Genomic DNA, 26,964 nt, shown 5'->3' with positions numbered 1-26,964 from the left:
ATGGCTAAAACTGAGGAACTGCCAAAGAGATTCCTGCCATCATATGAATATGTCACTTTGCTAACAGAGCTTATGAAAATTAGATGAACATTTTACGATCTTGTTAAAACCGGTTACATTATTAAAAGGGCACATTCATCCTGCGAGGTGAGGAAAGAGAGCCCGTAGCAGATTGAAAATTTAATAAGCTCAATGCAGTGGCGAGAGATTGAGAAACTTGGCAGAGGTTTAACTTTAAAATCCTGAACACGGGCGTGCGATGATTTAACCTCATTGTAGAGTAACATGCATGCACTCAGTGGGTCAGAAGACAGGGGATTCTGACCTGTCATAAACCCATTAAACGGCTTAGCTTCAGACACTTCCACCACCATTAATCTCTCACATTAAGCATTGTTTCTGTCATCTCTGTTGTTTTTAAATGTGGTCACATGGTGTTATCTCATATGTTTCGCAGCAAATGGTGTGTTTTTCTTCTTCATGGTACCACACCTTCACTGAATAAAGAAAGAGAGTAGTGTGATGCTAATGCCCACGGCTATCATAAGAGGCCAGGCTGTAGAAGTAGGTGGCTGTTGTCAGCAGGCTGCGAATCATCTCTTCTCTCTGCTTACTGCTGATGAGGCTGTGATTAACGTTGTCTGTGCGTCAGAAGTGTAGTATTATCTGGTCGGGCAAAAACCAAACCACTGACTACATGAAGTGCAGCATATGTATGTCTGTGTATGTGTACCCTTGTCTCCGTGCATGCTGGCAACAGACACCCTGTGTGCTAAATCCCACCATACATCATGCCAGATCCTTGCAGACCTGTTACAGCACAGAGGCAATGGGCCCAGTTCCAACAGCAACACTGTCTAACAGTTTACATTCAAAGGTTTGCGTTTTAGTCAGGATATAACAGAGACTGTCATTCCTCTTTGGAATGACAGCAAATTTCAATTACAGTCTGAAGCAAATGTCTTTTTTTCTCTTTTGGCGACCGATTGCAAGTAAATGCAGCAACCAACTGGTTGCCCATAGGTTCAACAGCTTATCACAGTTAATTGTTGTATTGTTACAAATAGACTGCTAAAATTATCAACTTGACCCAATTCAATTGCAAAGTGATATCAGAATTACTCAGACTTATTGCCGTTTTATTGCTGTTTTGACACACCAAAGCCTTTATGAGTGTAGCAACAGACTCCTGGTCATCACAGACTCGGCCCCCGTCTGCAAAACAACCATTTCAAAGACAATAATATCACAAGTTCACTGCCCACGATAATTTTGGCCATGGTCTCCAACCCCTGTTTTCCCTAGCATGACTTTAATATATATCAACAAAATCATTCAACATCAGTTTTACCAGTACTTTGAATTTGAACATTTTAGTCTAGTTTCTGTTAGGTTATACAATTGATTACTTAATGGTTCATTTAAGGCATAAACGGCAAACATACTACGTGTCTTAATCAAAAAATGAAACATAATGCATCAGGATGGATGCATATGCATGCATATATGAAAGTTATCGTTAAAAAAAGTTGTAAAATAGGTCTAAATAAAACCTGTGTAATGGTCCTTTATAAAATTGCAGTTTAGTTTTGTATGTAATGCAGGAGGAGACTCATGCCGAATGCTAATTTGTTAATCCATAATAGCACATAGGACATCAGATAATCTATATTGAAAGAGGAGATTGTACATGTGTTGGCTCATTTTTTTCCTTTTTCATACAGTCTGTTGTTATGATCTGTGGATGATAACGGGGGAAAAACACCAGAACAGTATTTATCTGAATATCTCAGCATTTGATAGTTTTTTGTCTTTTAACATTATCTTTGAAAAACAATCACGGTATCCAGATGTTTGCTGGAACCAATGTAATATTCAGGATTGGTCAGTGCTCCACATGTAAACTCTGCTGCTCCAACCATAAACAAATATACTGGTGTCAGGATGACCCTAACCAGTTATTCCACTGGAGAAGCAAAAAGAGCTGCAGAGTGAATGGTGTGTAGCAAAAACAGCGTGCGGTCCAGGGTCAGCCAGCAGCATCTGAGCGTTAATAAGGGGAGTAATTGAATTAGAGGATCAGTGGACGCCTGTAGTGTGGGCGCCACGCGGCTCTAATTTCATTACAAGTGATGTAAACATGAGGTTGGCCCCCAGCACAAGGGCCTCCAACATCAATACATGCACAAATGATTAGAAAAAAAATAAATAAATATCACATAACTACATACCCACACCTCTTTGTCTCATATAACATCCTGTCCCCAAGCACATTGATATTTTTTGTGGGTGTTGTGAGCTAATAAACACTAATCATAAGGGGAAAATCAGGGTCATGCAGTAAAAAAACAAACAAGAAAACAGGGCCCGAGTAGCATCGTCTCCTCACGATGAAGTCTTTAAAGTGTCAATCTGGGGAAGAACAGTTGCTCAGTGGTTAGCGCTGTCATATTGTGGCAAGAGAGGAACAGATTCTCAGCACTTTCTGTGAAATGTTCTGAATATCAATGTGCATGAATAAATGATAAATCTCACATCAATGGTGGAGTGCATAAGACGTTAAGTTGACGCGACAGAATATTTTTAGTTAGGTTTGTTTAGAAGTGATGCTCTAGTACATCTACACTGCAAAGTCACTGCAATTTATCCCATCTATCTGATCAGCAGTCTAATATCCCTTGGCCCCGATGAGTAACTTGACCATTAAACCAAGCATAGCTGAAATAAACCTGAAAGCCTGACTGTAGGCCTTCTGACAGTCATGAATAAGGCAGTTAACCAAGAGGAAAATGTTCACATGCCAATACGTCTTGCCCCTTTTCATCTCAGATGTGACAATGAGACACTCCCAGAGGCACATCACTTATCAATATAGCTGCAAGCGGGATTAAGGGGGGCCACGCAGACCAGCGGGGCACAGTTGCCATGGCAACTTGATCCGTTCTGATGTTAAACATACGATTGTAAGTAAAGCCCTTCTAGAATTAAGACCTTCCACTTCAAAGCTATCTCGGCAACATCTTTGGGCAGTTTTTTGGGCAGTTAGAAAGAACCAGGTGAGAGCATCAACATCAGCCTGTATGGACACGGTGACATAAAAACTGCATGCACAAAATCACCAGTAAAATATGAAAATCTACTGAAAAGGTTTTTGTTACGTTTTCTTTCCAAAAATAAGAGAAAAAGTTTTTGGGTCCATGATCCGTGTCTCAGCACTGAAGACAGAAACACTATAAGTATTAAATATGCACATGATATATTCAAGACCATAGATTAAAAACAACTGATATGGAGACATAAATAGCTCGTTTTTTTGGTTGTTGTGCTGAAGGAATTGTGTTGCCTGTCCCTGCCAAAAGGATTACACATCAAATTACTTCATCGGGCAGCAAACCAGTAAATTTTCTCCATTTCAAAGAGCAAATCTGTTCATGTAACCCACATCTATCACATGCTCGGTGCTAAAAATGCTTGCTTGGACCGATCCTTGATGAACACTTTATCATTTTCTTTTGTTTTATGACACCTTTGAAAACAATTTCATTACCTTAAAGCTTTGCAAATGAGAAAAGCACAGGTGAGCACACACTTATATAGGAGAGAGACTTCCCTCCTCTAAGGTCAATCCAGAAGGTTTGAGCAATACATGAGCAATTCGCTTGTATGTTCTGGAATTATGAGTAGCTTATAATGGCCAATGTAGTTTAATACTGCTGTGTATTAATGAACATTAGCAACCCATTTCACTCCTCTCTTTGTATTCTACACTTTGCTTTACACACACTTATTAGATAGTTGACATTTTTGGCTGGAGGGGCTACTCTAACCATTGTGTTAGTATGAACTCTGCCCAGTTTTACATTTAAATGATATTAGAGCAGACTACAACTGCATGAAATATTTTAAAGATTTGCATTTTTACAAAGTAGGTTCACAACTCACAAGTAGGAAAGTCACAAAGCAAAGAATTGCTTCTTTCATGAGCCATTTACACTGATCTCAAAAAACATTTGCAGTCGTACAGTATGAGTTGCTCTGGCAAAGAAAAAATAATTTTTCATGCTAACTTTTGCAGAATGACAATCACAACCCAAAGATTTCTCCTTCAGGACAAATCTGCAAGCCTAAAAAGACAACACGGAACAAAGTTTGATCAAATTCAATGAGGTTTGCCCAAAAGCAAAAGCATAACCCACAGATAGAAACATGTAACGGCTGAAGACAGCCGCTCAACCAGGAAGACACCTTTGCTAGAGTGCACTTGCAGTCTTGTTGATTACATCTCCGTCAGAGATGATAACAGAGCTGCGGGTTAATGAAGCTCACTGCAGAAGTGCCTCACGTCGTGTCCGTTTTTCATTGCATCACTCGGTCTTACGTAGAGCCGTGCAGTATTAGTAATTACTGACGCTACTTCAATCTTTCAAGATTCATAATCAGCTCTTTTTCCGCTTGAAGAAACCAGCAACACTGCTTCAAAACCACCCACCCTTTTACAATACGCCTGTCACTCCCAGTCCATTTCTCTGTTGACTGAGCAGTGGAAAACACCATCTAATGACAAGATAGGATGTGTGTTAACTTTAAAAGCATTTGTTTCCCAGCAACCACCGTGGAAAAGATTTTGTGTGACCGTACCTCACTCAAGGATGTTGTCAAGGTTGTAATTAGTACTAAAAGAAGGCCACCTGCCAAGTAATCCCATAAACTCAGCACTCCACATTAAGCATTTTGTCTGCTACGAGTTAAACGCAGGCACGGGAAGATGCACTAATAACTGTCCATCACACTGATTTGCAGGAATACCTCCAGGCAAAAATTAATAATTCATTTATATCACTTTTCTTTAAAAATAAATCATGTTTGGTTGCTTTACAAATAATGCTGCGTGTGACTGAAATGGCAGATCAGCACTTAAGAAATGTTGTTAATTAACAAGCAGTCCTGTCACAAGCAGGCAGATAGGTTAAAAAAATAAAGTTCACACTATGCTCATTTTGGATAAAATCACAGTCAGCAGTGCTAACCTTGCACCCCTATCGACTAGAAGTATGGACTTTAACACCAGAATGCCGCACTCTCAGTATGTGAGGCGAGAAGGTGTTTCTGTATTTTTGGAGATTGTCTCCTCACAAAACCAACAAAATATGGCAGGAGAAATTTAATAGAGACAACACCTTCTCTAGTTCCTTATGTTACCGTTAATGCCAGTGTTATTCTTATCGCTAGGAAAATCAGGACATCAGTTAGATTGTTCATCAACGCGCAACAGAAAAGCTGTTAATAAAAAAGCTTCAGTTTATGGTTCAACCAAAAGATGTCACCCATAACATCACCCTCTGTGAAAACAACAGTCTGGTAAGTGCTGAGGAGACACAGAAGAGAAAGCCAGCAGTCCCATGCACACACATAGACACGTACATATACGCACGCACACGCGCATTCCCTTTGCACAGGCACCACACTGAGATCTAATCGATGGAGCTCATTCATATTGAACCACAGACGTCAGGGGAAGCCGGGGGAATTACAAGCAGCCTCCGCTGTGAGATCGCAGCCTGGAGGAAGCCGGAGGAAGACAGCTCTGCACTGGCTAAACCTCCAGTTTACCGTCCACTGGATTTTCAGCAACACGATTATGAGGTGTCCTAACGCCCCGAGAAAGTACAGTCAGGTTCACTGCACTTAAATTGTACTGTTAAATAAAAGTATGTGTGTATGCATATAAAACATTACTTTAAGTCCAAAAAATTACCTTAACCGATTTCCACCAACTCATAGTAGCACTAACATACAAGCTCAATGTCATAGTAGCTCACAATTCACCAGTTATTGCCTGTAAATGTGACCTCGACCTTAAGGCTGATTTGAATGAAGACCCATTAGGTGATCATTGCATGCAGGTTTGAGTAAATGCTGACTTGGGAATCGTAGACAAATACTTCACCACGGCATAATTTCATCAGTAATTTGGCAGCATTAGCTAAAAAAAACAAACAAAAAAAAAATAATCACAAGGCTCTCTCAAATGTCACTAAAAACAGGATCAAATGATTAGCAAATCATTTAAAGACGATATTTAATACAGCTGTACAAACACGACAGATCAAATGCTAAAACTAAATGTTTTTTTAATAATCCTTTTTTAATTTCATAAAAATAGTCTAATATAATAAAAGTTGTTTTTCAACTGTGCTGCATCATCTCTTCTTTTAACACTCATAAGCATTTGGGAGGTGATGGGACAAACTGCCATTAAAGTGCTCACCAGTTCAGGACCTTTTTCAGAAATACCTTTCATAGTGTAAGAAATGGGTGACAGGGATGGAATAGATCCAGAAAGTGTTTTGGGATTGTCTTTTTGTAATATGTAAGGGTTTCCCTGAAAAAGATCTCGTCCAGATGGCATCTATGTTGCTTGTTGTTTCAAAACATGTATATACTGTTCACCATTAATATGGCCTTCAGAAATATTATTGAGTGGGCCATGTTGACCAATGGCCCATACAATAACATCTTGGATGCTGGCTTTTGAACACAGCTCTGATGACAAGCTGAACGGTCCTACTTGTCTTAAACCCAGAAGATGTGGCACGCATGGCTTCCAAAGACTGTTTCAAATTTTCGGGACCTGTGGGACCTCTGGATCGTAGACATTTCACTTCAGTTTTCTGATGCAGTGACAAACTCTGTTGACTGACAGTGTTTTTTTCAGGAGTTCTTAAACCCATCCTGAGATTTCTACCATAGACTTGTGTCTGTTTTTACTGTAGAGCCATAAGAGCTTGGCTTTTGTCTTTGAATGACGAGCCCCACTTATCTTTACATCTGAAACATTCAGGCTCTCTGGGATGCTCTTTTTATATGTAATGCTGGTACTAATTAACCTCATTAGTTGTGAGATGTTCCACCAGGTGTTTTTCATGACACAACCTTTAAATTGTTTTAATATCCCTGACAGTAGTAATAAGGGGGCATTAGTCCAAGATGGCGGCCAACCAAACTGGTTTGACAACCGGTTTGACCGGTTTCGTGTGTGTGTGCGCATGCGCGTTCAGGTGTGCTCGGGGGCATGCTAGTTCATGTGTTCATGTTCATGCACTTCTGGCCCCTGTGTTGAATGATCCCATGTTGGGTTTGTGAATTTGACACCTTAAGGTTTTGAAGTTGGGGATACATGCTCCTGGTGAGCACAAGATGTCTGATAACAGCTTGACATCTCAGTTATAAATGGAATTCAAAATGTTTTTGGAAGTATGACTAATGTATAATCTGACTTCTAAGGTACGCACGCCAAGGCCTAGAAGACAAGGGGACAGTTTACTTTGTGCTATAAAAACACAAACTTTAATCTTTGATCTTCCAACTTTATCTTTCTGTTCTGGTTTGAGAGTCTCTGTTTATTGAGTCGTACTTTGGGAATCACCCTGTTGTGAGTCAAGGGTATGCTGGGAGAGAATATGGCATTATACAAGCAGAGTGTTTTGGCTGTATCTGTAGATCTAAGAAATACACCTGTTATTGGTTATTAAAAAGAGTTAGCTGTGGTGTAGGTTTAATTTATAATTGTTGCATGAACTGTTAAAGAATTACAGACAGCTTTATACCGATAGTGCAGGCATTTTTTTTTTTTTACTTAAGTAGAAGTATAGCTGCTAGTGTCAGAAATACTCAAGTAAAAGTTTGATAATGTATGGGCTCAGAAATGTGCTCAAAGTAAGAAAGTGAAAGTAGTAACCTAGCTGAATATTGCCCTGTAATAAAATAATATTAGTAGGTGAGACTACAAACTTAGTCTGGTGGTGAACAGGCACAAGAGGGTCAGAGGCACATTTGGCAGCCAGGGTTAGAGTTCAGAGACCCTGAGCCTGGTGGTTGGGCTAGCAACATGGTCTGGTGAAAGAGTCTAACATCCATGCATTACATGGTGTTGCGGCTAATAAAAAACAAAACAAACAAACAAACAAAAAGCCTATAAACTAACCCCCTTGTTTAGAGGTGATTGTCAGTTTGCTGGGTTTTTTAGAGACGCTGAGAGTGAGAGAGATCATGTTCTACATTACTTTAAAAGTGATTTTCAGAGCTGTTGATGTATGAAACACTGTCCATAGAAACATGGATCAACTCTGTTTATGGCATTGAGTGTTAAATTGTGACAGTTTCAATAAAGTCTGCAAAATTCTTGCATTTATACTGGGGAGCAAGGAAAAGTTAGACGTTGGTTGTACTATTGAAAATCAGTTTCATAAAAAACCAATTAAACCGATATGAAGAAGAATGTGTTTGTAAAACTAGCGGTAAAGTATGGGAACTATAAGACAGACTGTTTCTGCTATCAAAACAGTTTGTGTTGTTAATCCTGAATGATTCTTGGTCACAACATTTTACTCCACACACATTTGGAAAATCGCATAGTTTGACAATAAATATCCCAGTAAAGATGCTTCATTTCTTAAGAAATATGCAGAGGGAGTGATCTTTATCAAAAGTAGAAGTTATATCTTTAGCTAAACCGTTGTACACAAGAGCTTTAAAAATCTATAGTGTGTGAGGTTGTGTAAGTAAGGGGTGGCTTGCCCTTCTCGCCCACGTGTGACAAACCATCTGTTGGATCATGGATTTGATGCCTCAGCATTGTGAAAGTGGGGAAACATACTCCTGGTTGAGCATAAGATTTCTGCTTACAACTTAGAATCTCAGTTCCAAATGAAATTAAAAATGTTTTTGTAAGTATGGCTAATGTATACTTTGACTTCTAAGGCATTCACACACACACACACACACACATGCACGCACACAAACAACATAAATACAGAGAAGAAGAGGGTGTAGTTTATTACGCATCATAAAAGCAATCACTAATCTTCCAACTGTATCTTTCTGTTCTGAGTTTAGAGTCCTTGTTTGTTTACGGAGTCATACTTTGGGAGTCATACTGTTGTGATACTGGGAGAAAGGGGTAAGGTGTGAGAGGCAAAACCATCACACACAAAACTTCAAAAATCTAAAGAGTGTGTGAGACTGCTAGCTGTGTCGTTCAGCAATAAACTTATCTACAGTGTGTTAGTAAAGAGTGACTTGTACTTCTGTCCCATTAAACAATGGTTTAAGAAATTTCACTGCAAACTATAAAAGGAATCTGGGTTTAAATAGAACATAGCAGTGTTGGATTAAGTGTAAGAAACGCTAGTATAAGGTGTCTATGGAACAAATCTCCTTCAACATTGACAATGACCAGAGTGGATGACTACAGGCATTTCTCTCAGTCAACTGATTGTGTTTAGGGAAAAAACAGCTAAATACACTGAGATTGCTCCACATAGTTAGTGAGCTGTGGGTTTTGTCAAACTTGGAGTGAACAAAAGCAGAAAAACAGTAAAAGATTCGGATATTTGAAATTCTGGTTTATTTCATGAATACAATGAAACATTTTACAGTTTACAGAGCAAAGCACACATGATAAATGGATACACATAACACAGACAGTGAGAAGTAAAAACTCATCGTCTTACCAGATGTTATATTCTGTAAACTTAAAATAAACCCCTGAAATTAGAGTTTAGTGTTTTAAGTCTTCTATTAAAAACATGAGTCAACACTTCTTTCTCTGGTAGCATTGCTGAAGTGACACTTTAACGATGCTTAAATTCGCAGTCGTTATGATGATAAAACTTGTTCTCTCGTTAGCAGATGTCTGCACTGTCACTTGTCATGAAAATGTCCAGAGCCAGGGTTCAAGCTTCCTCTTCAATTACCACTGATCATTATTAGAGCCCGCAAAAGATTTTTCACATTATCCCCATAAACAACATGCTTTTATAGAAATCATTGTTTCACAAAGATTTAGATTCTTGTTTCACAATGTGCATGAACTTAAAATCTTTAGAGTTTCATACTTATAAAGTATAGAAAAGAATACATTTATTCCAATGTATGAAATACACTTCTTGTAAAACAAAAAAAGTTGATTCGAAATGCACTAAAAAAAATAGCTCCAGCCATCACCTTTCTCCTGTACACACACACACACACACACACACACACACACACACACACACACTCGCATAGTAGCACACGCAGCATTGCACACACACACACACACACACACACACACACACACACACACACACACAGGGAGGGAGAGAGAGAGAGAGAGAGAGATCATTAATACAAAAGATTGCAGCAGCTTTTGGATTTTCACTCTTTGTTGGAATTAATATGAACAGCCACATAAAATTCATTCCAATTTTTTGCCTTTGCTTCAATGAAGATGTGTCTTTAAATCTACGATACCTTTCCTGTTCAGAAAGTTTGCTGACATAGTAAAGAAGTGGCTAGGGAACTCAGTAATTATGAGTAGCCACAGCTTAGGGACACTTTCTCAAATAAAGAGGATTTCATCATCTGCGGTTGGTGAAAAAAGTGCCACATTAAAAACAAATCAGCAGATCCACAAAGTATGGATACAGACTCTTTTCAACTATAGAGGTAGATGTACGCTTCATGTACTTATCAACATACATTTCAAAGGCTTGCATTAGAGTGCAATGGTGCACACTTGGGCATCTTTTATTTAACATGGTTATACCACTGTGAATTTTGCTATATAAATATACTCAAGAGTCTATCATATGTTTGACATCCAGCAAAAAATTCAAAAAAATATATTTTTAAATCAGTAACTTAGCAAATGAAATGTTTTTTGGACAACAAATGAGTCACATTTTAAAAACAGTTTGAATAATCTGCGCTGCCAGACAGACATTTATGAAGCACTGGCTATAACACACATGCTTACCGTGTGAAAGGACCGCGGATGTCTTGGAGCAGAGAACCTCGTTGTATTGTCGCTTTTCTCTTATGCATAAGCAACGCTGGCTGGTCATAAACGCTCTGTGTGGGTAGAAAATGGTCTGCACTGGCGCTGGTCCTGACGCGAAATGGCAAGGGTCTCACGCTCTCAGGAACGCTTCATATAGGACCGGGTGCTTCCAAAACAATAGATGGGGTGCCTATAAGTCTGGGGGGGGGGGGGGGGGGGGGGGGATACACCTGCAGGGTGGGGGCACGCAGTTGCTGAGATCCAGTGTAACTGGCCAAGATAGGCCTAAGGGACCGCTGTTGCTGGCTACTTCAGAAAATAGGCGAGACCTTGCTCGACTGGTACATCTGCGGGGCTTTTACCTTGTCGAGGAATTACAAAAAGAGCCGAATACCGACCACTTTAAACAATAGTGTCACGGTCGGACGGTCGTCCCCGGACGACCTGCTTGTTTATTTGTGATGTGTGTGTGCCTTCCTCTCTTTCTCTCTCCCTCCCTATTCTACGGGTCGGGCTATGCCTAGGAGCGGCGTCTCCGAGAGAGTGAGAAAGGCCGATCTCTGACCCGGAAGTGTAATCTTCAGCTCCAGCTGCCGCTAATCATTCCTCACTAAACTGAGGTATTTAACGGTGTGTCCAGACGGCAGTCGACGCTGGATTGTACTCGGAGCTCGGTAGCTAAGTGTGCTCGTGATCTTGTAACCCGCATAGCAAGGCAAGCCTTCTTATCCACTGTTGTGTTTGTGTTTGAGTGGAGAAAAAGGATTCACTGGTGTTTTCGGGAGAAGGAATTCACACGGAAGGAGTGCACACCGACCTCACGGGGAAACTCACCTTCACCACTTTTGGGAATTGAGAGAAAGGACATTGTTGGATATCTCGCTGTTTAAAGACTATATTTCAAGCACTGTAAATAAACGCACTGTCTGCTTCAACCCAGAGCTCCGCGCCTGAGTCCATACCGTCCATTAGCCCTGACAAATAGGTTGAGTCCCGGCCTTGCTCGACTGGTACACCTGCCGGCTTTTACCTTTTCCTAAGGAATCCCAACAATTAAATGATACCCGCGGTGGGCTTTTGTAATCCTGAACAAATTCAAACAATTAGCCAGCTGTTGAAAAGACGGAGCCGGTCTGGGCGACTGGTTTTAGAAGTATCACTGCAGTGTTTATTTTCTAAAGAGCTGAATGTTATTTGCAACCATCTGTTGTGTTAAAAACTACTCTGAAACCACGAAACCCCTTACAGAAGAAATGCCCGTTTGATCCGTTTTTAAATAAATAAAATGCTTGCATCGCTGCAAGGTGTGACATCCGAATCACAAAATGAGTGTGATTAAAACACGATTAGTTTGAAAAGAGCGATACTGGTTGCTCTGGGGGGAAAGGTGACATCGTGTGCAACGTGTTTTAGAAGTAGCCCATCCATCCATCCATCCATCCATCCATTTTCTTCCGCTTATCCGGGGCCGGGTCGCGGGGGCAGCAGCCTAAGCAAAGAGGCCCAGACCTCCCTCTCCCCAGCCACCTCCTCCAGCTTATCCGGGGGAACACCAAGGCGTTCCCAGGCCAGCCGAGAGATATAATCTCTCCAGCGTGCCCTGGGTCTGCCCCGGGGCCTCCTCCCGGTGGGACATGCCTGGAACACCTCACCCAGGAGGCGCCCAGGGGGCATCCTTGTCAGATGCCCGAACCACCTCAGCTGGCTCCTTTCGATGTGGAGCAGCAGCGGCTCTACTCTGAGCCCCTCCCGGATGGCCGAACTTCTCACCCTATCTCTAAGGGAGAGGCCAGCCACCCTTCGGAGGAAGCTCATTTCTGCCGCTTGTATCCGCGATCTCGTTCTTTCGGTCACTACCCACAGCTTGTGGCCATAGGTGAGGGTAGGGACGTAGATCGACCAGTAAATTGAGAGCTTCGCTTTTACACTCAGCTCCCTCTTCACCACGACGGACCGGTGCAGCGTCTGCATTACTGCAGCTGCAGCCCCAATCCGTCTGTCGATCTCCGGCTCCCTTCTCCCATCACTCGCGAACAAGACCCCGAGATACTTGAACTCCTCCACTTGGGGCAGGAACTCATCCCCGACCCGGAGTGGGCACTCCACCCTTTTCCAGCTGAGAACCATGGCCTCAGATTTGGAGGTGCTGATCCTCATTCCCGCTGCTTCACACTCGGCTGCGAACCGTTCCAGTGCGAGCTGGAGGCCCTCACCCGATGAAGCCAACAGAACCACATCATCCGCAAAAATCAGAGATGAGATTCTGAGGCCACCAAAGCGAAAGCCCTCCGCCACTTGGCTGCGCCTAGAAATCCTGTCCATAAAAATTATAAACAGAACCGGAGACAAAGGGCAGCCCTGGCGGAGCCCATCACCCACCGGGAACGAGTCCGACTTATTGCCGGCAATGCGAACCAAGCTCTTGCAACGGTTGTATAGGGATCGAATGGCCCGTAGCAATGGGCCAGACACCCCATACTCCCGCAACACCTCCCACAGGACACCCCGAGGAACACGGTCGAATGCCTTCTCCAAGTCCACAAAACACATGTAGACTGGTTGGGAAAACTCCCATGCACCCTCAAGTATCCTCGAGAGGATAAAGAGCTGGTCCAGTGTTCCGCGACCAGGACGAAAACCGCATTGTTCCTCCTGTATCCGAGGTTCGACTAGCGGACGAACTCTCCTTTCCAGCACCCTGGCATAGACTTTCCCAGGGAGGCTGAGGAGTGTGATTCCCCTGTAGTTGGAACACACCCTCCGGTCCCCCTTCTTAAAGATGGGGACCACCACCCCGGTCTGCCAGTCCACGGGTACTGCCCCTGATCTCCACGCAACATTGCAGAGGCGTGTCAACCAGGACAGCCCTACAACGTCCAGAGCCTTCAGGAACTCGGGGCGGACCTCATCAACACCAGGGGCTCTGCCACCAAGGAGTTGTTTAACTGCCTCAGTGACCTCGCCCCCGGAAATTGGCGGGTCATTCCCCTCATCCCCAGACTCTGCTTCCTCCTCGGAAGACGTGTCAGTGGGATTAAGGAGGTCCTCGAAGTATTCCTTCCACCGCCTGACAATTTTCTCAGTCGACGTCAGCAGCGCTCCGCCAGCACTATACACAGTGCAGGTAGAGCCCCGCTTTCCCCTCCTGAGACGCCTGACGGTTTGCCAGAATCTCTTCGAGGCAGTCCGAAAGTCTTTTTCCATGGCCTCTCCGAACTCCTATCACACCCGAGTTTTTGCTTCAGCCACTGCCCGAGCCGCATTCCGCTTGGCCTGTCGATACCTGTCGGCTGCCTCCGGAGTCCCACAGGCTATCCAAGCCCGATAGGACTCTTTCTTCAGCCTGGTGGCTCCCTTCACCTCTGGTGTCCACCATTTGGTTCGGGGATTACCACCACGGCAGGCACCAACCACCTTGCGGCCGCAGCTCAATGCAGCAGCTTCGGCAATGGAGACGCTGAACATGGTCCATTCGGACTCAATGTCCCCAGTCTCCCTCGGAATGCTGTTGAAGCTCTGCCGGAGGTGTGCGTTGAAGATCTCGCGGACTGGGGCCTCTGCTAGACATTCCCAGCACACCCTCACTACGCGTTTAGGTGCACCAGGTCTGTCCAGCGTCCTCCCCCGCCACCTGATCCAACTCACCACCAGGTGGTGATCAGTTGACAGCACAGCCCAATAGCATTTATTTTCTAAAGGACTGAATGTTATTTGTGACCATTTACTGTGTTAAAAACTAGCTGGCTTTGTCTCACTCTTAGTTCAACATTCCGAAATCCCGATTTTTAAATAAAATGATCGCATCAACCCTTGAAAGAAACCCTAGTAGATGCGTAAAAACTAGTTCAATTAAAACTAGTGGTTTGATTAAATGAAACGCTTGTGAACAAGCTGACATTACCCATTCAGAAGAAATTCCCACTTGTGCCGTTTTTAAAATAAAATGCATGCATGCTGCATGAGGAGACATCAGAATTATAAAATTAGTTTGATTAAGACACAATTAGTTTGAAAGAGTTATACTGCCTGCTTATAGCATTTATTTTCTAAAGGACTGAATGTTTTTTGTGACCATTTACTGTGTTAAAAACTAGCTGGCTTTGTCTCCCTCTTAGTTCAACATTCCGAAATCCCGATTTTTAAATAAAATGATCGCATCAACCCTGGAAAGAAACCCCAGTAGATGCGTAAAAACTAGTTAAATTAAAACTAGGGGTTTGATTAAATGAAACGCTTGTGAACATGCTGACATTACCCATTCAGAAGAAATGCCCATTTGTGCCGTTTTTAAAATAAAATGCTTGCATCACTGCTGTGGTGTTTCGACAGAAGAACGGAGACGGCTTGGTTTATAATGGAACGTGTATTCAGCAGTAGTTCGCCATTCAAAACATATCACAATACACTTCACTTCTTCTATCCTTCTATCACTATTAGTTACAGAGCCCCCTACTGGTAACTGAGTATATGTTCATATTCAGTCCCCCTTGTAAAGCAACCCTTCACCATCTTAGCAGTGTATGTAAACATAACATCTCTCCTCATTCTCACAGAATTCTACTACCTCAGTATTACTTACTTAGCATGGTAACATTGCTATTTGCACATAACATTATCAGTACTAAACTTTGCAACCAGACAGCATTTTCAATACTGCTTGCTGAACCTATTTCACTTATAACATTACTGGTTGTTTGAACTATACCTGTGATCTTAACATACCCATCTTGTTATGGTGCCTAAATCGTCCTTTGTAATGAATACTTGTACAGTTAAGGTTACTGTAGTAACTTAACAACCTTAAGTCACAAAACTTCACAAATAAATCACAATAAATCAATCATCTGTTATACTTGGACCTCAGAACTAGCAGTATGGAACTTAACATTAGCATCCAACAGCTCAAGCGTGTTATTTTCCCACTTTTTTTTAAAACTCATTTCATTACATAATCCTTGGTCCAAGCTGGTAACTGTCTCGGTCTGTTAGGAACAGAAGGTCTTTTAGGAGTTTCTCTTGTGTTGTTTTCAACCTCTTCACCAGCCTGCAACGGCTCAGCATTCTCTGCTCGGCAGAGTGAGAGACGGGATGCATTCCATCTCTTTCCATCACTCAAGATGAAGGTGCTCAGTCCAGTCTGTTGCTGCACTGACAGTGGATCAGTGAACTGTCTCTCTCCCTTCCCCACTCGGAAAGGCTTACGTATCCGCACCCTGTCACCGACCACAAGCTGGGGAGGTTTTGCCCCCCTCTTAGCATCAGTGTAGCGTTTACTCCTACGTTGCTGGTGAAAGACTCTGGCCCTGCATTGGTCATACTGTCCTGTGTCTTTGGGAAATGGCAGGACATTTAGCTTTGTTCTCATTGGTCTCCCTCTGAGAAGCTGAAACGGAGCTGCTCCAGATGTTGCATGAGCTGTAGCACGGTAATTCTGTAGCATCTCTGTTACGGCGGGCTTCCACGGCTTCTGGGACACCTGTGCAGCCTGAACACAGTCCTTCAGTACTCTGTTGAATCTTTCAACACACCCGTTCGCTTGAGGGTGATACACACTTGTTCTAATGTGCTTGATGCCCCTTTCCTTCAGGAAATCAGCAAAGGCAGATGAAGTGAATTGTGGTCCATTATCTGTCGTAAGCTCACAAGGGTTTCCCTCCCGTGCAAAAACTGAAGACAAGAACCTAATAACAGTGTCTGTAGTAGCTGATGAAGTAAAGGCTACTTCTGGCCATTTGCTGAAGTAATCGACCAGTGTGATAGCAAACCTGCAGTCCTGCGACCCACGGTCAAAAGGTCCAACAATGTCAACGGCCACATGCTGAAAGGGACCATCTGGAAACTGATCCGGCTGTAGGGGAGCAGGAGCAGTTTTGGCCGTTTTGTCACACAATTGACAGACTGAGCACGATGACAGAATCGCATGGACTTGAGTATCCATGCATGGCCACCAGTAAAGCTCTCTGAGCCGCTGCTTTGTGCGAACTATGCCCTGGTGACCTTCATGTGCGAGGCATATCACCTTTTCTCGCAGGGACCTTGGGACCACCAGACGTGTCCCCCGGAAAACCAACGGTGATTCCACAGCAAGTTCATGTCACACCAGGAAATACGGCTGCATCTCAGGTGGGAGAGACCTTTTCACCTTAGGCCAGCCTGAGCGGATAACCTGTCGCAGCAGAGAAAGGTCAGGGCAGTCCTCACATTCAGCTTTAAAATCCGTCAACGGTGTCGCTGTCAAGAGAGGAGAAACTTCAGCTATCTCCAAGAGAAGGTCTTTTTCAGCATCAATGTCAGTGCTGGAGTACGTCAGGGGAACCCGTGAGAGGCAGTCTGCGATGACATTCTGAACACCAGGACGGTACTGCACATCGTACTGAAAACACATCAACCTTGCAGACCATCGTGCGATTCTCATGCCCGCTCTGTTCATACCTTTGGTGCTGAGAAGGGTAGTAAGAGCTTGGTGGTCAGTACGAAGCGTGAATCTGCGGCCCCATACATATGTACGCCATCTTTCCACCGCCCAGACACAGGCTAACGCCTCCTTTTCTGTGTTGGAGTACTTTCTTTCAGCAGGAGACAGTGTTCGGGAGGTGAACACCACAACCCACTCCACTTGATCTGGATGTAACTGTGTCAACACAGCGCCTAGCCCGTAGTCTGATGCATCTGTGGTGATAAAAGCAGGTAAGTCAGGGTCATAGACGGCAAGCGCGGGACCTTCCAGAAGGAGTTTTTTCAGGTTACTGAAGCTCTCATGTGCTGCCTCGTTCCACTGGAGTTCAACTTTCATGTCTGTTTTCAGCAACTGTCGCAGTGGCTCCACCAGTGTAGCATAATCTGGAATAAATTTACTGAACCAGGATGACAAACCCAGGAACGAGCGCAATGCAGCCATATCCTTTGGAGCAGGAGCCTCAGCAATAGCAGTAAGGTGATGTTGGCTTGGATGTAGGCCTTCCTTTGAGATTACATGGCCCAGGAATGTAATGTGTGACTGGCAGAAGGAACTTTTCCCAGCATTAATCTGCAGGCCGACGTCTCTGAGACGTTGGAGAACAGCTTGCAGGCGTGTATCATGCACCTCCTTTGATGTTCCGTAGACGATGATGTCATCCAAGTAGTTGCGAACACCAGGCAGATCTTTCAGGACCGTTTGCATCATTTTCTGGAAAGCCGAAGGTGCTGATGCTAGGCCAAATGGAACACGTGTGAACTGGAACAGTCCCTCATGAGTGATGAAAGCAGTCAGCTTGCGGCTCTCCGGATGCAAAGGTAATTGGTGGTACGCTGAGCTCAGGTCAATCTGGCTGTAGTGAGTGGCACCCGCCAACTCAGAAAACAGATCCTCCATGTGAGGAAGAGGATGGCAGTCAGCAATGATGCTCTTATTGGGTTCACGAAGGTCAACACACAGTCTCAACTCCCTTTTGCGCTTCCGGGCCACGACCAGAGGACTCACCCACTCAGCTGCATCGATCCTTTCAATTATGCCAGCTTTGAGTAAGCGAGAGAGTTCTGCTGATACCTCTGCACGTACACTTAATGGCAGGCGTCTCAGCTTTTGACGTACAGGCTGCACATTGTTGTTTACCTGTACTTTATGGATGAACCCTTTAACACATCCAAGTTGAGCTGGTGGAATAGGATCAACATTGTATACAGCAGACTTCCGGTTAGTAGAATCCGGCTCATCTGCAGTTTCATCCTGAATGCGGTCCACTTTGCCTCCGACGATGCAGACGTTCAGTGCTCTAATGAGGTCGAGGCCTAATAGCGGGGAACCAGCTTTGACAATGTAGAAGGAAGCAGGAACTTTTTCATTCTGTGCATGCAGTGCAACTGATGCAGGCAGACAACCCATCACAGCTAACTCATCTTTAGCATAAGTAACTAGTTTGACTTTAGGTCGCACCAGTGAACAGTCTGCAAAATACTGTCTGTAGATAGTTTGTGGCAGAATAGACACAGAAGCTCCAGTGTCTACTATCAGCTCTACCGTCTTAGAACCACCTTGTACAGTTTCAATGTCGACAGTGCAGGTAAGCTTATCTTGAATAGCTGCCATCATTTTAGCATCTTGCACGCACAGTACTGCCAATTCTGGAACCACTACTTCTCTCACTTCACTGACTGACGACTTACATACCTTGGCAAAATGTCCCTTTTTCCCGCAGTTGTTGCATTTTGAAGAAGCAGCCGGGCAGTTTTTATCATTAGCTAAGTGCTTGTGAGAACCACACCTGAAGCATTTCCGCTGCTGCTGCTTTGAACCTCCCCGTTTGCGTTGGTCTGGAGTGCAGCCTTTAGCAGGGCGAGGTCCTCTCCTCTGGTGAGAGTGGGAATTTGCCGCGTCGACTGTCTGAACAGGCGCGGACGGAAACGAGCCGGGTGTGGAGAGTAGAGTAGCGTTTTTGACTGCTGCTTCCACCTGGCCTGCAATAGTTAGAGCCTTATCCAGTGTGAGATCGTCCTCCAGTAACAGTTTGTCTTTCACAGCGCTGAGATGAGCATTGGAGATTAACTGATCTCTTATCATTTCACTTTCCATTTGTCCAAAGTTACAAGATGAAGCTAACGCTCTCAGAGCCACCACATACTGAGAAACAGTCTCATCCGCTCGTTGAATACGCTGTCTGAATGTATGACGGCACGCCACGACATTCACTTTCGGCACAAAGTGCTTCTCCAGTGCGCTCATGGCGTCAGCATATGTATCACCTTGCTCCGGTAACGTGTAGAATAACCGCTGTCCCTCCGGGCCCAAGCAGTGTAGCAAAACAGCGCGTTTCCTAGCATCCGGCCATGCGTCTCCCGTGGCATTGATTACTAGCATGTAATTGTTGAATATTTTCCGCCATGTAGTAAATGGAATCGGCGGCTCACCCACATGTGGAAGAAAAGATGGTGGACTCGGAACTGATGCACTCATCCTCGTCGCCAATTTGTGGTGTTTCGACAGAAGAACGGAGACGGCTTGGTTTATAATGGAACGTGTATTCAGCAGTAGTTCGCCATTCAAAACATATCACAATACACTTCACTTCTTCTATCCTTCTATCACTATTAGTCACAGAGCCCCCTACTGGTAACTGAGTATATGTTCATATTCAGTCCCCCTTGTAAAGCAACCCTTCACCATCTTAGCAGTGTATGTAAACATAACAACTGCAAGCTGAGATATTGTCAGAATCACAAAATTAGTGTGACTAAAACACTATTACCAACACTTTTGACTAGATGTAAATAAAAAGCATCCCCTCTTTGTTAAGGTGCACTGTGAACCAAAACAGCTTCCACTCCGCCCGCAAAACAAAGAATTGCTTTTAAGAACACATATGTCTTCATAACTGAATGTTGAGATACACCTAAGTGATAAAAATAGTTTAATAAAAAAATCCTATGGTTTGATTAAATTAAAACCCAGTTAAAAACACATAAACTCATATAACCCCTCTGACGCCCTGTGTGTTTCCACACATGAACTAGCATGCCCCCGAGCACACCTGAACGCGCATGCGCACACACACGAAACCGGTCAAACCGGTTGTCAAACCGGTTTGGTTGGCTGCCATCTTGGACTAATGCCCCCTTATTACTACTCCTGACCCAATCAATAAATCAACATTTCTCAGCTTCGGCATCTGAAACAGATAGGTAATCTACAATAAACAATATATAAACCAAGCAATTAAAATAAAAGTGTCACAAGTGCCTGGAAAAGGCCTTATACTATGAGGTAGTGCTGGAATTTATATATTTACAAAAGTGATAAAAACAGTAAAATGTAAGACTGACACTATATAAGAGAGAAGTGCAAATTGCATTAATAAATAAAATGTACACTATAAATCTAAGAAAACCAGCAGTATGAAGGCGTAATACACAAATATGCTTGTGACAGGTGTGTTCACCTGTGACAGAATGAAGAGTTGTTATACAAGTTAATAGATAATGGCAGGAATGAGTTCCTAACATTTTCTTTATGGCAACAAGGTGAATCAGTCTGAGGGAGAAGGAGCTCTGCTCCCTCAGAAGTGTGTAGTGGAGCGGGGGTGATGGACTGTCCATGATGGAGACCAGTTTGTTCAGTGACCTCTGACCCTCGCTGACTCAAACACCTCCAAATTCTGACCAATGACAGTTCCAGCCTTGCAGATTAGTTTGCTGATCCTGCTGGCATCTCTGCCACTGATGATGGCAAATTATACTAATTTCAGTTAAATTATTTTCAAATATTTGCATTCTGTTTTTCCTGATATCTTTCAAAGCATCCTACATTTTGGGGTGCTACCAACATCTTCCTGTAGGTTTGGTGTAATTATTAGACAGGAAAGAGGTGAAGGCCTAAGTTTGTTCACATGGTCAGTAAAGAAACTGCCACTTTGACCCCAATCAGGCTCAATGAAGACTCTAAATGAACAGCAGATGTGTTTTCACAGCTCATTTAAAATTAAACCAACAACTGGGAGAAAAAGCATGGTTCACAACTTGACAGTCGAAAGCAGGGAGAAGGACATGAAAGCCAAAAAGCGCCGAAAGCAAACGCCTTGACAGCGGTCTTCAGCCGGCCCTAATGGCCCATGAAAAGTTCAGCATTAACGAGACTTTATCTCCCTCACACACAGAGAACTCACCAGTAACTTCTGCTGTAGCCTTTGGTGGCTCAGGGTCTCTGGGTTAAGTCGCCGAGCTTGGCTGTAGTCCTCTAGAAGACAAAGCTCGTCCAAAAGGTGGAGGGGAAAAGCTTCATTTCTCTGCAGTGGGGGACAGGGAAGGTGGGGGAGTTATTTGTCACAATAGCAATGGGAGGTTTATGTGCAGCTTTTTTGTTGGGATTTGCTGTATTCCAAATAACCTTTCACTACTTTTGCTGAGTCCCACTGGTGATGAAATCTGCTACCACTCGATCTGTAAGTGTAGGTGACTGGCTGCTAACAGCCAGGAGTTCTGAGTGGGAAAGCAGCTCTAACAGCTCTAACAGATACACTAACGCAGTGCAAGCAGAATGTGTGTTTCTCTTTATTGATCTTCACGGATTCAGTCTGACAGCAAAGCATGCTCAACCACCTGCCCACCTGCTGCTTTTAGCAAACTCCGACAACTGCATTTAACTATAAATGCAGTTGTTAGAGACTAATTAAATTATATTCAATATATATCAAAGTATTTCAAAGCAGCTCATTTTACATAGTTTCTCAAATCTGCAAACAAACAAGCAACATGCTAATGTCGTGTATCATTGAAAAATATCTCTTAAGCACTAACAAACCCACATAAGTATAAGATGTCACACTCAAAAAAGTCAACTAAGGCACTTGTTTGATTATTTAGATATAAAAATGCTTGATTACTTTAAATATATTATGTTTATAGTTATTAAATGACTCCTTCTTGCTGGTGTAAACTAGATCTATATGTCTGCACCCAATGAGAAGAACAGTGACTCTTTCATTGCTAACTATTGCCCGTGCTGCATACCACGGAAAAAGTTCAAATCAACGCAAGCAGGAACAAATGTTGGAAGGTTGTTAAGCTAACACAGCTTCAGAGCTACCAGTTACAGAACTACTTTTATAAGTTTATAGTTAACAAATCTAGCTCAATCCTATACTGCGTTGTTTTGTTTTCTAGTATACTCCAGGTACATTTTGCTGTCTCAAAGTGATCACACACACACAGATTGACTTTGTGTGGAAATCTGTTTGTCCTCTATTGTTAGCCAGGCTACTGTTAGCCTCTGTGCTATAACTGAGACTTGGTAGGGAGTGTTACAGTCTAGCTTCATTTAGCAGAAGCTAGCCAGTCCTCAGTGCCCAAAGACAACTGTTAGCAGGTTTAATTCATTCGAGAGACAGCGTCTTTCCATCATCACAATATAGCTCATTTCAGAAGCTGGAAATGAGCTATATTGATAAAAGATGGCTGCAGCTTCTAGGTCTGTAAAATGAAGTCTCTTACGTGTGTTGTAAAATACTTCTGGTCCTGTAGAAGTCTACTGGACCTCTGTAAACACTTTGCTATTGCATTTATGGTCTCAGTCACTCATTTCAGGTCATACTGAATAAAAATGAAATCCATTTTGCAAATCTTGATCATATTATGTTTCATCAAGGAGGATCATCTGGGATATCATTGGCTAAGTATAGCAAAGAAAAATAAAATTAGCGTCTGGTACAATACAGTACGGGTTTAATGAGACACTGAGTCAAAGATTGATTTCACCTGGTTGTTTCAACAGAGCTTTCCAAATGCAGTTAGTGAAATCCAACTTTGACAAACGTAACATTTTTCCACAGTTTTTGTGTGCTCACAAACTGTGAAATTTCATGTTTAAATCCAATTCACCCCTTCTAGCACTTAAATTCACCCCTCCACAGAACAATGGAAACAACCAGGTGTTTTGCTTTACCAACATGTATCGTCTGCACAAACCTACGGCAGTACTAAGCATCCTCAACACAAAATGACTCTTAATTAATTCTGCGGTTCATGAGAATCTACACAGCAGCTGAAGAACGTTTAGCACAAAAAAATAAGGAAATGGCTTGAAAGAAGTGTTAAAGGAGGAAGAACTAGTGATAACGATAATGTTGGATCCTGTTAACAGCAGACAATTACAGAAAATAATGTCAACAACAAGACTGATATTTGTAATATTTTCTAATCATGTATTAGTTCATTCAACTATGGACATGTGGTGGCATGATGAAATTACATTCATTCAACAGATTTTATATATATATATATTTTTTTTTTTTTTTTTTTTTTTTGAGTGCAACAGGCTAAAATAACATCCTCTCTCCATGTTCTCCACTTAGCCAGCAACACTGATAGCACTACCTAAACTTCTTGTTATTGCCAGGCTAGTGGAGCTGGCTGGAATAATAATGCCCCCTGTTAAATTATTCATGGCTCCAGTCAGGTGGAACCAGATGCTACTGTTGTGTCATAAAGGAAGAGCTGTAACTCAACTCAAGCATGGAAGGCTGTTGCTCCACGGAGGGAAAGACTGGATCCAGCATGGATGCTGCTGGGCTACAAACAAAAACACGGAATGTCATGACACTCGCTCGGCTCTTTCCAAGTGACATTTTCCTGGGAGTGTTCAAACAGAGGACAATGGTTCAGTAGGTTGATCCATATGGGGGTAAAGCCTAAGGTGCTTTTTGCTGCTCACCACCCTGTGTTGGTGTTGCTGTATACCCCACCCTGACATTTGTGGCCATGCCCAGAAGATGACCTTTTTTGTCCATGCCATGTTTTAGTGCTGAATACTAATGCTATGGTGCTGTGTGCCCGCCACTCATGGGAACAAGCAGTGCTATTTTTAGCCACATGTCCCCAGCTGCACATCTCCAACCCGGGGCCAATGGGCAATTAGTGTTTGTCTCTCATGGAAGGAGGCAGTGCTAGAAACTCCATAACACAAACAGACATCTGGACACAGGCTGTCTCTGTCCTGCCCCGCACCCATGCCACAGGGCACAACTCTTAAAGCCATGCACTCCCTCCCTCCATCCGTCTCACCGCCCATAAGTGCTCAGTCACTCGGAAGCTCCTCTCTCTAATCTAATTCACACACATTTGTGTGTCTTCACTTCATAGACATTTGTGAAAAAATTACAATTTGTGTTTACATCCGGCACTTTGTTAAGTCCACGCAAATGCTTGTTCCTTAAAGAGGCCATCCATATACTACAGTAGTCATAGAGAGAAAATATACCATATTTTTTGGAGTATAAGGCGCACTTAAAATCCTTTACGTTTTTCAAAAATTAAAAAATTAAGTGCGCTTTATAATCCAGTGCACCTTATGTATGAATTCTGGTTGTGCTTACTGACCTCGAACTGATTTTATGTGGTACATGGTGCTCAAAAATCTGTCAAAAAACGCTTTATTAAAACTTTGGTAGGCTACACTGCTTGATGGCTTGTTGGAGCATTACGGCTGCCGTAGTCAGGAGCCGCACGGAGCAATCCAGGTCCAAACTCCGCTTCAGGTCCCAAAGTCAAACGAACACTGCGGCATCACTGAGAGGTAAGAACTGTCTAAATTCTTTCATCTTTAATAAAATGATCAGCGCTGCTTTACCAGGTGTAACAATCAAGTTTAATTTCCAGGCTTCCATGAAAACAGAATTTATTAAATTTAACAGCATTAGAAGTTAGCAGGAAGTTTCCACCTAAACATAGCATGTTCTGTGTGACAGATTTCTTAGAAAATTAAAATGTACAGCTCTGCTATCACTTCCAACATAAATGAAGACAGAAAACTAAACAGCAGTGATGTTTGTAGGGTTACTGAAATTGGACTAGCTGGTATATAATGATGTGCTACGTGATTGCTAGCGACACAGCTATGTTAGCATAACAAAAACACTAGCTGGGTCCCAAAACGTAGGCTACATCCTTCGGAGGCCGCATTTGAAGGCCGATTATGTCACAGCCAGGCGACAAAGGCTGTCCCAATTCATCGACTCCTTCAAATGCGGCTGACAAATCCGTCCTTCATTTCCCCGAATTTGAAGGATGGGTCGGGTGTGGCCTTTGTGGCCCATCATATCCCAGAATTCATAGCGCAGCCCTGCCAATTCCAGTTTCCAACAATGGCGGCCGCTACTAAGTTTTAATATTACTCTTATTAATCTTTCTGGGTCAAAAAATTTACTTTTAACAAAGTAGCCGTGTAAACTTTAAATATCTGCTTGGTTTATCAAGACATCGCATATTTGGAAAAGTGCTCCAATGTTTTCCGAGACGTCTGTTACTCACCCGCTCGATAGCTAGCCGGGGGGGTCAATGGTCACTCGAGCCGGCGAGAGAAGCGAACTCCCGGCTTCATCATTTTCAGACCCCTGCTGTCTTTCGCTAATCAGGTTAAACATGATGTATAAGTCACTCAGATAACTGGCTTTTTTTGGTGTGTTATTTGTTTCAGAGTAAATCGGTTTGGCTGAGATCAAAGTTATTAGATTAGATTAAATTTAAATAAATAAATAATATTAAAATTAAAAAAAACTTTATGAATCCATCGGGTGGGTTCCTCCGGGATTTTCACAGAGCTGAATAAAACGTCAAACAGTGTGTGAGACGGTTGAGAATTTACGCCAGTGTCCTGATATATTTTAGACAGCAAGGAGCAGACGGCTGAGTTTATTAAACTCCACTGAAACAGCGGTGACGCAAATCTGAATGCTAGACTGTCCCATTTCACAGCCTCGCACTTCCGGCCTTCTCAGTGTTCGAAGGACCCGGCCCACACAGACCACGAAGACCGGGTCCTCTGAAGGATGCGGCCTTCGTTTTGGGATACAGCTACTGTAAAGCTGGAGGATGAATGCTAACTTTTTTCCACTCAATAAAAGTTAACGTGAGGGTTCCCGATGGTTAGGGGCAAATGCAATCGCATGGCAGGATGCTGTAAACGGACCAAACTTCAGTCAGGAGAACAACTGAGATAATCCATCAACAATACGAGGTTAGTCATTAATATACTGCAACAACATGGGAATAGAGCAGCTGCGAGAGAATTCAACATTAATGTCTCAATGGTACAGAAGTGGAGGAAGCAAGAAGAGTTAGTTAAGTTAAGTAAACTTATCTGACAGTTTTGTTTCGGTTAATGCACCTTATAATCCGGTGCACCTTATGGTCCGAAGAATACGGTATATATAGAAGCCAACCGCCACACAAAAATAGTCACACAAAATGGTTTCACATCAACTTGTCAGATGTCACTGGCAACTCAGGGATGTGCTCAGGGTGTGCTTTGGTGCAGTAGGCATAACATCATCAGACACACGAGATTACAGTTCACTTTTGAAGAGCAAAGTCCTCAACTGGAGGCTGAAGAGCTGGTGATAGAGCTAGTTAGCCCGCAACCATAGTTCCAGTCTTATGTTTTAGTTTTATGTGATGAAATGTTTCCTTAACAACTGCTTTTTACTTTTTCTTATGTGGTTAGGTTTAGGCACCAAAACTAAATGGTTAGGAAACCTTACAGTTCTCTGACATTCTGGAATCCTGGCATGAGGAGTTTTCTATTGGTAAAGTAGACTCATTTTATTAATTAGAAAACCTTGAAAAAAAAATGGAACCGCAAAGAATAGACTGTTTGCTTTGTCTTAATATTGGTGTGA

At 42.9% G+C, this 26,964-nt stretch overlaps 1 protein-coding gene across 7 annotated transcripts in view; it reads right to left on the bottom strand.

Moving 5' to 3' along the window:
- The window catches only part of rimbp2b (RIMS binding protein 2b), a 116,432-nt gene that overhangs the window by 73,659 nt on the left and 15,809 nt on the right, over nucleotides 1-26,964 (bottom strand). For all 7 annotated transcript variants that reach the window (XM_084946493.1, XM_084946494.1, XM_084946482.1 and 4 more), the window contains one exon: nucleotides 21,460-21,579. In XM_084946493.1, the coding sequence (XP_084802619.1) occupies nucleotides 21,460-21,579 (120 nt within the window). Of the gene's footprint in view, nucleotides 1-21,459; nucleotides 21,580-26,964 lie in introns of those variants that run through there.

Source organism: Perissodus microlepis, chromosome 12 (assembly GCF_051167445.1).
Source record: "Perissodus microlepis isolate ML-2025 ecotype Zambia chromosome 12, ASM5116744v1, whole genome shotgun sequence".
Classification (NCBI taxonomy): Eukaryota; Metazoa; Chordata; class Actinopteri; order Cichliformes; family Cichlidae; genus Perissodus; species Perissodus microlepis.
This window is presented reverse-complemented; position numbering and strand designations above follow the sequence as displayed.